Source organism: Mustela nigripes, chromosome 4, assembly GCF_022355385.1.
Source record: "Mustela nigripes isolate SB6536 chromosome 4, MUSNIG.SB6536, whole genome shotgun sequence".
Classification (NCBI taxonomy): domain Eukaryota; kingdom Metazoa; phylum Chordata; class Mammalia; order Carnivora; family Mustelidae; genus Mustela; species Mustela nigripes.
In genome coordinates, this window is record NC_081560.1 from 134,649,211 (window position 1) to 134,661,715 (window position 12,505).

The 12,505-nt window shown below is 34.3% G+C and overlaps 1 protein-coding gene across 3 annotated transcripts in view; it reads right to left on the reverse strand.

Moving 5' to 3' along the window:
- HERC4 (HECT and RLD domain containing E3 ubiquitin protein ligase 4) overlaps window positions 1-12,505 on the reverse strand; it is a 122,803-nt gene that overhangs the window by 23,968 nt on the left and 86,330 nt on the right. For 2 of the 3 annotated variants that reach the window (XM_059397531.1, XM_059397533.1), the window contains 4 exons: window positions 6,959-6,982; window positions 4,668-4,766; window positions 2,955-3,122; window positions 2,582-2,725 (listed from right to left, as the gene is read on the reverse strand). In XM_059397531.1, the coding sequence (XP_059253514.1) occupies window positions 2,582-2,725; window positions 2,955-3,122; window positions 4,668-4,766; window positions 6,959-6,982 (435 nt within the window). The remainder of the gene's footprint in view (window positions 1-2,581; window positions 2,726-2,954; window positions 3,123-4,667; window positions 4,767-6,958; window positions 6,983-12,505) is intronic. The other variant, XM_059397532.1, reaches the window with a different exon arrangement.

A 12,505-nucleotide genomic window follows, 5' to 3' on the forward strand; every position in this document is an offset into this window, starting at 1 on the left:
GCACAACAATGTGTGAATATACTAAATGCCACTGAATTGTACATTAAAAAAACTCCTAAAATGGTCAATTTTTGTTTTATGAGTTTTACCTCATTAAGAAATATTTATAAGAACATACGGCCCTCTGCATTCTCCCTCTCCTTGTCAGTCAGGACTGAGCTTTTAAAAGATTTATTTATCTGACAGACGGAGATCACAAGTAGGCAGAGAAGCAGGCAGAGAGAGAGGGGGAAGCAGGCTCTCTGCCGAACAGAGAGCCCGATGCAGGGCTCGATCCCAGGACCCTGAGATCATGACCTGAGCCGAAGGCAGAGGCTCAACCCCCTGAGCCACCAGGCGCCCAGGAGCTGAGCTTTTAGCCAGAATAGGAAGAAGACTGACTATTATGCAGGGTCAACTGAGTAAATATCTTGAAGATGCTAGCTATGAACTTTCTGTTTTAAGTCCCGTAAAATAGAAAAGGAGGCTAGAGTAAGTTCAATGATGTTTGCACAGTTAGAAGTATCAAGGGGTGCGCGTGGGTGGCTCAGTCAGTTAAGCGCATGCATTCAGCTCTGGTCATGATCTCAGGGTCCTGGGATAGAGCCCTGCATCAGGCTCCCTGCTTAGCAGGGGGTCGCTTCTCCTACTCTCTCTCCCTCTGCTCCTCCCCTCACTCATGCACACTTTCTCTCAAATAAATAAAATCATAAAAAAAAATAATTAGAGGTATCACTATGATCTTGTGTCTGAAAACCATATATATGTTGGACACCATGAGATATGTACATGTGTGTATACATATTTACAGCTCCTAGTTCTGTCTGCTGAGAATCTGAAAGCAATGACTCCCTGGTAGTAGTGAGTATACTTAGCATCCAGAGCGTGATTTCTAAATACCACTTCCACCTGAAGAAGTCAGGGCTTTTAAGGAGAAATGTATGCTAAGGCTGGAGTAAACACAAGAATTTGGAACATTTGTTGTACTAAATGTAAAGAATTAATTAAGGAAAAATAGGGACATGTCAAAAGTACACAAGAGAGGAACCAGTTCAACAGGACTTCCATTGGTCAAAACAAGATATAACTGAAAAGTCTCACAAAGATCCGTGATAAAGCTTGCTAAGACTGCTGCTCCTCTGGTTTCAAAACAATATCCCTCTGTAGAACTGAATAAAGGCCCACAGAACTCTTTGTGTTCCTACCAGGACAGGCCTCCAACTTATGTACCCTCTCAAGTTCTATCTGCCATATCATTAACAAACTACCCTAAGAGACCAAGCCAAGGAGATTGTAATTCAATCAGATTGTTCACCTACTGGGACAATTAGGTGGCTTACTCGGTTAAGTGTCTGCCTTTGGCTCAGGTCATGATCCCAGAGTCCTGGGATTGAGCCCCATGTCAGGTTCCCTGCTCGGCGGGATGTCTGCTTCTCCCTTTGTCTGCGCTGCTCCCCCTAATCCCTGCTTGTGCTCTCTCTCTCTCTCAAATAAATAAATAAAATTTATAAAAACAAAACAAACACTCCAACCTATAGAGCTCTCCCTAGACAAAGATGGGATAATATGAGCATCAATAAAGATAATAACTACAATAGACTAAAAACATCAAAAATATTAATTTATTCATGGGAATAAATAATATTTGAAAACAAAACTAAAAAACACATGGTCACCACTGAATTATGCCAATGAACAGATTTATTCTTCTGCAAAATTAGCAACTGAAGAAAGAGAATCCTTCCCCATATGAATTACACTACTAAAGAACCAAATAGTAGATGCAGGTATATTTCTCAATATAGAAGTATCCAAGCCAATAAAATAAAAAGAAATTAAAGAGTAGCACCATTTTTACAACCTAATAAATTAATGAATATAAGCATTGATCATCAATGACTGCTAACATCACAAAGGACAGTGAGCCTCCTGAAACAATAAATAACACAACAAGGTTTTTAGAACCAATAGTAAATATTCTATTAAAATTTCTTTCAACTCATTCTATAACTGAACCATCTCCCAAGGGTAGCAAATTTGCTCTATAAGGGAATAGAGGGTAAATATTCTAGGCTCTGTTGATCATAGGGTCTTTGTCTTAACTATTCAACTCTGCCTCTTCCAGTTGTAGCTAGAAAGCAGCCATGAACAACAGGCAAATGAGTGGAAATGACTTTCTCTACAAGAACATGTATGGAGAAGAACTTATCTTATGGACTATAATTTGCTGAGTAGTTACCTCTGCCCTAAATGATAAGGTAGAGAAATCAATGACTGCTAATAATAAATTAATTTTTCCCAGAAGAAAAGTTTATCTGGTAATTATTATTTAATCCTCAAATCTCAATCAGCAGAAGGAAAGGTCACTGTCACTCTCAGGCTGACTACTCCTTTAACTTATTTTGCTAATCTGAAATGTGTCAGAAGTATTAAGGTGTTCTGATGACTCTGAGTCCAAAAGTTTGTAATATTTCAAACTGTAATAAAGCAAATCTCTGAATGTTAGGAATCTAGTAATTTTTATTTACTGAGTCAACTTGACACATGTAGGTATACATACACAGGAATATACACAGAAATAATTTAGACAGTTAGACCTCACCTTATCAGAAAACCAAATGAGCCTGGAATCTTCGTAATATCTAAACATGCCATACTTAGGATCCAACAATTCCCTCATGATGAGCAAGAAAAATTCTTTGCGTACTCCTCCTGCATCAACAGCATCTTCTCCAACAAATATAACCTGAAACAGCATAATGTAAACACTGAATGTAAAGAAATGGAAGTATATTCTGAAGAGCTGAGAGACCGTAACATGTAATTTATTAACAATAAATGCTCAGCAATTAACAGTTTTAAAAAATTTAGAAGTTTTATTAAGTTTCAAAGATACTTATAAAACTTAATTTTTTAAAACTATTAACTGCTGAGCATATATTGTAATATATATGTAGTAGAAAACGTCAAATTACCTTGAGTGGCTTTTTGTAGTCTATATTCTTTGTTTTCCTAAGGACTTCCATTGCATCTCCTACAATATTTTCTCTACGCACGACCAGAATTAAGCAGGGATTCACAGATTCAATCACTGGGAGAAAAAGAGAGGAGACATTCTGTCTGTGGGCCTGGTCAATAGCCATCTAGAAAACAAAAGATTAAAATTTTAATAGCGATGCTACAAAGAAACTAATGTGACTGGGTAAGCTAACTTCTACCTATTGATTATAATCCTATATGTATAATTCCTACAATAGTAGCTACACTACTGAATACACAGACCACCTAACACAGTTACTTAGTAAAGCATAAGAGCTTAATAAAACTGTATTCTCAGCATAAAGTGTCCTTTTGAATGTGTTTATACTGAAGTATAACTAATGATACCATTAAGCAAACACGGAAATACAGTATGGTATATCTGAACACTGCTATTTCTCAAAAAATAACTGGGATGAAGAGTGAGAAGAAAAATAAAACAGCATTAAAACAACCTCCAATGATTTTAAGGAATAGCTTGGCTAAGTAGTATTACAGAGATTCATCTAGAAGAGTGACCGCCACATGTGCTCACAAACCAAGCATCTGGCCTTCACCATCTAAAACTAAAACCATCTAAAAAAACCTTGTTTTTTTCCCTATGTTTTTTCCTGTGTTCTTGTTCTAACATGGAATATACTATATATTAGAAGCACGAAGCAATTATTGTTTTAACAATAACCATCAAAAAACTGCTTTGCCAGCTGTTAGTATAAACCCTACAAAAATATTTATTTCTTGTGTTGATGAAAATGGACAAGCACATCTCTAAAATTCCCCCAGTATTTACGATTTAAATATCTGGAGGCATTTAAAGTACTAAATGCATTTATTTTAAGGAATGAAAATAATTATCAAAATTGGGCAGGGCAATAATTTTTCAAAGCATTTTTAGAATATTAAGTGCTCAAGGTTTCTTCCCAATCTTCTCTTAGTCCTTAGCTTCTACAGTCGGATACTCTATACCAGAAAACAGAACTCAAAAACTTTTTAATTTACAGGCTCAAAAGATAAAGCAAATCTACTGTAGCTCTCAAAGTCATATATACATCAGTTATAAAAATTCTCATTATAAATGAAAAAATGTTCAACATAAAACAGAGCACATGGGAGGAGAAAGGGGAAGGAGGAGCAGGAGATGACCAATCTTAGGCAAATGCCTTATTTATTACTAAAAACTTCTTCAAGGAAACTTTGTATTCTCCCCTAACAAGTGATCAAATGTCTCTTATTTTACATCATCTCACCTCTAGTTACTCCCATCTTTTTTACCAAGTATATAAATATGGAATATATAATGAAACAAGATTTGAAACAAGTCAATGTTTATCAAGTAAAATAGTAAAACTGTTTACAAAGGTTGCATATTTCTATAACAAAAAAGACTTATACTTGTTAGATATAAAATGATTAAAGGCTAAACTATTCTATTTTCATTTAAATATAAAGAAGTAGCTCTCATAAGAATATTCCTATCACATGCAACAGTCCTCTTTAGAAGGTACCAAAGGTACTTTGCAAAAAGCCAGACAGAATGTTCCCAAGGATTACTGACTGTAGGCAAACTTGAAATATTTACTTTTAAAAATCTTATAGAAACAATTCAAAAACCATTCTTAATCAAAATACAGTATTAAACTATATTTTACCTGCATCTGTAACACTGCATCTGTTTGTAACAGAGTAGTTTTTGCTTGGGCATCAAATACAAATGGATATGTGCAGATTGTAACAGGGATATCTGCCAACTGGAAATAAAAAATTAACATATTAGTACAAACTGATTTGTGATATATTTTTTTGTAGGTACTGTCATTTCTTTTAAAGCTGATCACATTCTTGGTTTATTCACTTAATTGCTGCTCAGGAATTATAAATAAAACATACTTCTTACTTCCAAATATGGAAAGTTTACTGATAATCAGATGAGGCACTGGAATAACCCCAATTCCCAACCAATAACCCTGATTTTAGGAGGGAACTGTATACTTAAAAGTCCATACAATTGTAAATTACAAGTATCTCCTGTTTAGCATATATTAACTCCGAGATTCAGTGAGTTAGGTTACAAACATATTCTAAAACTGGGGACTTCTAGGGCATCTAGGTGGGTTAGTTGGTTAGATGTCTGACTCTTGATTTCAGCTCAGGTCATGACCTTAGGATTTTGAGATGCAGCCCCCTATCAGGCTCCATGCTGGTATGGAGCCTGCTTAAAATTCGCTCTCTCCTCCTTTTCCTCTCGCTCTCTCCTCCACCCTCTTAAAAATAAAAATAAAATAAAATTAGGGGCTCCTATGTTAACCCAGTTCTTCTATTTTAGGTCTACTCTAGCAACTGAGGCCAGTAATAAGCAATCTGATTGTCCATTTAACAGATATTTACTGTATTTCATTAGTGTGCCAACAAGTTCAAGAATCTTTCATTCATTCAACCTACAAAGCACAAGTATTATTTTCTCTCAACCTTTAACGTTAAGAAAACTGACCTATTATTGCCATTATCACACATTAATCACTTTACAATTATTCATCCTAGCAAGTAATACAGTGATTGACTGACTGCTAAGTATTTTAACAATGCAGAAAAATACAAAGAGCTATGAATTTCCAGTCACAGATTCTTACAATTGGAGAAGGATGTATTCCTACCATGTACCCAACAAGACCATGATTTTGTGTCAGCCCTGAAACAAAGTCCCTTGCTGTAAGGTTTCTGTGAAGACAACATACCATGATACAACCCACTTCTTAAGTGTTTAGGAAGTTCTCTTTATTCTGAATTCACATTTCTATACATTACTATGCATTACTTCCTTTTGTATTTTAGTCTTCAAACCTATTCTGAAAATAATACGGTTTCCAGCCCTTCTCCTAAATGCCTTTTTAAAAATGTATTTTATCTAAGTCTCTCTTAACAAAAACAAACAAAATAATCCAATAGGCCCCAATCAGTATAGAATATGATGAGACTATCAGCTTTTTGTTGTCAACATATAAGACAGCAGGCTGAGTTATATTAACATTAAATCATCATTCTTCACTGGTTGTCACATGACATTTTCACCTTGATCCTGTATTGTGTCACTTCCTACTGATGGCAGAAAGTGATTTCACTACTCTGAAACTTAAAAACTACTGAGATGATTTCTAAGATCCCTTCTGGTTCCAAGTCTATGATTTCATAATCTTATGTGCTACTTCTGTGTGAAGATGAGGAAGCAAACAATATGAGGCCTATGATATAAAGTTAATTCTAAACGTTTCACTGGTTCAAGTGCTGGGAAAAAAACAAAACAACCCCCCCCCCCCCACAGACATATGAAAGTATAAAAGAAACATAAAAACAGAAGTATAAAAGTACAAAAGTATATAAAAGAAGTGTAAAAAAAGTATAGAAATATAAAAGTGTTAAAAAAAAAAAAAGGTGGTTAAGGTTTGTTGATAATGTAAACTAAAGTGCTAGAACTTTATATATTAAGATAGTATGTTATACAAAGTGAGGAAGAAGACCATAATGGGTTTATTTAACTTTATAATCATTTTGAGTATCAGTTATAGTTTAAAAACTGAAAATCATTTTAGTTCTGTAATATAAAATATTTTCTACCTTACTGGGTAAGCATTCGTCAGAATTTAAAAGTCTGCTTTTCTTATTACAAAGGACACATATTAATTTTATACTGGAAGACTTTAGGAGGGTAGAAACTATTTTTACACAAATACTGTTGAAATGCATCATATAGAGATGTAATGTTAACTAAAACAGAGGTTTTACTTTTCTTCAGGAAATTCCTCTGAAATGTTTAATAAGGACAATTCTTATATACTTACTAAAAAATAAAAGCCACACAAAACAGGAACCTTTCGTTCTCCTATTACTTAAGACAAAACATAGTATTTCCTACTCTGAACATGAGACTACATTATACCAAACTTACCTCAGTTAATCCATGGTTGACATCCTAAGACAGCAGTGCAGAATATAACAGTAATGAGGAAAGAGCAATGTTAGTGTCCAAATTTAACTATTTCTATTCAAAGTAGCATTTCATATATTTTTGCTACAGCAGAATACTAAATTAACGAAGTAGAATAAAATACACCTACAACAAAACTTACCCTTTGCACGTGCACCTTATGTATCTATTATCTATAAAAGTAAGAACTTTGTTTCATATATCTTGTGGTCATAAACCCATTTGTAGAATTTAGGTAGAACAGGGAAAATAAACCTAAACTTGGTCTTAAAGATGTAATTTTATGTCTCAGTTACTCCACCTGGAAAATGGAGACAAAGCCATAACTTATTTCAACTAATTCATTTTAGTTTGTGTGCTTCCCCTATAATAAACTGTAAACTTTGGTTTAAATTTGTCAGTGAGCTCTGTGAGAACTTGCAGCCAATTATGGGTTTTGGGACCTTCCCCCCATCAAACTGCAATTGGTGCCAGAAGTGAGGGCAGTGTGGACTATTCCTTCTAGCTTTGCAGTTTGCTAAATGCTCACATGCCTCGGGGGTACCTTTGGAGACTTTAAGATATGAGCAAAGACTTAGTATTCTCTCACTATATTGTGCTAAATAAAACAAAAGCAGTAGGTAATTACTGATTAATATTTTCTTCCAAAAAATTCAGAGTACCAAGGTATCACTAGATAAGTGCCCCTAGTGGCAGCATTAACAAGAACATACTTAGAAGCTGTACTGCAGAGAAAGCCTTTAGATTACACTCAGTTTAATTTGAGACCAACTTGAACATCTGACATTCTATTATAGTTTATTTGCAGGACATTATAACAGTGCTATTATTACTATGAAAGTGTACACAAGCAAAGAAAAACCTTTCAATATTTTCTGACTACCTATAGCCTGTTTGATAACTACACTAGATACCAAGACAGTTTATATCATGGGAGATTAATTTTTTTCTTAAGTAAATAATAAAACAATATATATGCACTTTTTTATTGCTACATGTAAACAGATAAAGGTGCTATGCCTATCATTATGCACTGGAGAAGTCAGTAAGATTATTAGAATTTATGGTGTTACTAAACCACACTAAAGCAGAACCCAAGTTTGACTGTAAGCTGAAAAGGATATAGGAAATAATGAGACATATGGAAAACTGGAGAAAAGAGAGGCTTTTAGATATCAAGTAGAATAACTGTCTAGGAAAGCAGCATCAAAGGGTAAGACAGATTAAGATCATTATTAGAAATTTTAATTTAAGGGTTAAGAATTTTATACAAAAGCTCAAACATTTTTAAAAAGGTAAATGCAAAAAGAAAAAAGGTAAATGCTTCAAAGAGCAATGTATGAACTCTTCTGGGAAATAGGAGTTGCAAGGTAGTTGTTACATTAGTTGCAAACTTGATTCAGTCAAAAGCAGTATTTCAAAGAGAATTTTAAAAGGAAAACAAAGTCAAGTGGGGGTTGGAGACAGGCTATCATAAAACATGTGAGGTCAATTAAAAGTCTATTGCTAAAAATACGACTTATCATTCAGTGTGTGACCTACTATTGGCTCCAAATCTACATCGTCAAGCACTAGCTGTTGGCTGTTTTTAGACGGGAGTCCTAAAAATGGGTCAAGGCTTGCCTAATTTTAGTTACTCAATGTCCTAGAAGCTGGAGAAAGGCTTGAAGCAATGTTCAAAAGTCAGGTTCTCATGGTCTGAAACAGACTTCACTAAGGATGGTTTTAATACCAATGTTTAATGATGGTTCCCGTTATAGACAAGAAGATGGAGCTCCTTGGCACATACTAGTTTTGAGAAATTACTAATGGCAAAACATTATACCATTGCTGGTGTCATCTTGATATAATGACAACACAGGATTACTCTAAGAGGGCATAAAGAGGGAATACTGAAGTTAATGAAATTAATTCCAGTAAAAATGAAAGGTCTTGGTAACTAGATAGAAATAGGGTAACTTCTAAAACACGAATGAAGTGGAAATATGTAAACATAATTTGGTAATCCTGTGCATAAGGAGTTAATTGAAGCATTTAGTCAGCAAAATATTAATGCCATTAAAAATAACAAGCAAGGATGACCTTTTGTAGGAAGTATTACAGTTGCAAGGGAGCACAAATGTACTTTTCTTTTTATTAAATGAGAAAAAAACTCAAATCCAGAAAGTACTGATGTATCTTTCCCAAGCTGGTTCTCCCCAATTGTCATATCAGTCTTTCTAGTTTGCTGGTGAACATGTCACCCTGCTAACTCAGCACTGAACATCGGTAAAGTACAACTTTAACACCATAGAACAAATACAGTGATGATTTATAGATACAGCACAGCTAATATCAAATAAATAAGACTTGTGACTTTATATGTAATGTAGCATCAAAGACTAAAAACTTCACCAAGTATTTCCATTAGTATCTACTTATATCTGACATGCCTTACATAGCTATATGGTTCTTGAAATAAATGAGTATGTATTTTTAAAAATGCGTAACATGAAACATATAGTAATTCAAACTAGCAGACCCAGCATATACCTTTCTATATACTTCATTCTAAACCAGTCAATTTCTTCTAATAAATATTGATGATATTTATGTACAGTAACTAGAAGTTTAAGAAAGAGAAGAAAAAAGAGCAGAGTTTAGGAGCAACTACTAAAGTATTTTCAACTTAAGCAAAGTTAAAAGAGGGTAAGGAAATACACAACTAAGAACAGTACCTAGAAAGTGGAGAAAAATCAAACAGCAGAAGAGAAAGAGAACCCATGTGCCATTTTTTAAAAAAAGATTTTATTTATTTATTTGACAGACAAAGATCACAAGTAGGCGGAGAGGCAGGCAGAGAGAGAGAGAGGAGGAAGCAGGCTCCCCAAGGAGCAGAGACCCCGACGCGGGGCTGGATCCCAGGACCCCGGAATCACAACCTGAGCCGAAGGGAGAGGCTTTAACCCACTGAGCCACACAGGCGCCCCCCATGTGCCATTTTACTTTGCCAAGAAATCAACTATAGAGGGGGTAAAAAAAAAAAAGAGAGAGAAAAGCAAAAGGAATTCAAAAGATTCATACACCAAAATCAGAATTGTGAAAAACAAAAAAGAGAGAAACTTACTCAGGATCAAGCAAAAACTTTATAAAAACAAGTAAAAAGAAAGGTAAAAAAGGATGGGAAAATGAAAGGGGATGAAGTAAAGTCAGAAGTATCAGCAGTATAAAAGGACTCTATAAGAAAAGCAAAGAACTTTACAGAATTAGTTTTTAATGCTTAGGGATCAAGGAAGTGTATATCTGCTAGATTCTTAAAATCCTTGACTGGGAAAGAAAAGAAATGGAGGAAAAAAATATCTCAAAAGATTATTGTATGAAGACAAATATAATACAGGTAAAATAATTTCCTTGCAGTATTTAAAACAGGGTAAATAAATAATACTTAAGGACATATATTCCTTGTAATTCATAGTAATTACATTTTATCAAAGAATATTTTAAGCTCCCACAGTGAAGCAATGGATTTCAAGACTATAACTCTTATTTAATAGTGGTATACATGTATGTACATATACATTTATGTGTGTATGTAGGTGTATATACACATGTATATGTATACTTATGTATATACACATACATATCATCACAAAATAGCATGTGACTATTTTTAGGATAGATTCTTTAAAATTTTTAACTTAGAGTGTTAATGTGATAGTTCAGCCTAGCATTAAGACTAGTAATATAAGCATGAATTTTATTAAAAAGACCCAGGAAAAAAAGTCCTTAGAGTTATGTGTAAATGTGAAATGTGAAAGTGCTATGAACTCTGAAAGAAGTTTGTGAAATCCAATGTATAATATAAATATAAACTTGTAAGTTTATATTTATATTATAATATAAACTTATGAACTATAAGTTCATAAACTTATGAACTATGTAAGAGTTGCACAAAGACCTTCTTCAAAGTAAATGACAACTTTCTATTTCCAGAGGTAGATTAGAAGAACCCAAATCACAGGTTCTACATTTTGATTTCTAAGATGTGATATTAAACCCACTATGCAAATTAAATAAAGAACAAGCTTTCACTCATTCTGTCTATAAATGAAGAGAAAAGAAAAGCATATTGTTGAAAGAGTAGACTACCAGAGGGCAATTATCAAGTATAGCAAACATATAATCTGGAGAGAATGAAAAGCAAAGAAGAAAAGCCCGGAAATTGGAAGGTACTCTTCTACTGCCTCCCCCTGAAATAGCTCCTAAGGAAATTCAGTTTGATATCACCACAGCTATATACCAAAAGAAGCTTGGATACAGGCCTGCCAAACTTAAAAGTAAACATTCAAACCACAGCTTTTCCACATAACACCAAGATTACGACAAACTAAAAAATGCTATTAGACTGGCATTTCTCCTACTTGCTCAGAATACAAGTAGTTTATGACCTACATATTAGATATAAATTCAGATGGCAAAACTATCTAATTCATAGTGATATAGGATCAATATGACTCTCTAAGACAATGTTTCTCAAACTAGGCTTGCAGATCCCTGAAGAATAAAATTTTAGGGGTCTATGAGTGCTCTGGGAGAATTTGTAATTTTGGTGTTTTTAATACCAGTATTTTTAAAAATTGATTTAAAAACTCTAAAATTAGGATAATCCATTTATAATCCCAGTATTACAATGAACTCCAAGAGTTGCAATGGTAATAAATGTAATCCCACTGATGCCAAACAGGAAGGATCTCTGTGTCTAGGACTTCATACAAAAATGATAGCTGGGGTGCCTGGGTGGCTCAGTGGGTTAAAGCCTCTGCCTTCGGCTCAGGTCATGATCCCAGGGTCCTGGGATCAAGCCCCGCATCGGGCTCTCTGCTCAGTGGAAAGCCTGCTTCCTCCCCTCTCTCTGCCTGCCTCTCTGCCTACTTGTGATCTCTGTCTGTCAAATAAATAAATAAAATCTTAAAAAAAAAAAAGAAAGAAATGATGTGCTTTGTAAGTGAGGGCCAAATGAATGACATCTCATTCTAAAAGCAAATGTTTCGCTGTAGTTCAAATAAAGAAAGACAGCAAGATAACATTAGACACCTCAAAATAGAAATGACTGCCAAACAAAGCCTGTGTATAGGCAGCCAGCAACAGCCATTATTTTACCAAGACTTAACTATGTGCCAATCATTGGTATGATCCATATAAAGTGCACTAAGCACTTTATATGCCCTAAGCACTTTATATGGATCATACCAATTAATCTTCTCAGTAACTATAAAAGGTAGGTACTGTTATCCCTAATTTACAGAAAAAGAATTAATCATTTCTCCAAGGACATACAGAGAGTAAATGCTAAGCTTTTATTCTCTGTAAGCTGGGATTTGAATCCAGGTGCTCTTATGTTATACACTACTTTCTCATCATATTTAGGCTGTGAGGTGAGACTCCAGATCATCAAAACAATTATCCTCCACATTAATATTAACTTGATTTTTTAAATCTGTAGTATTACTTATATAAATTTGTTATGGT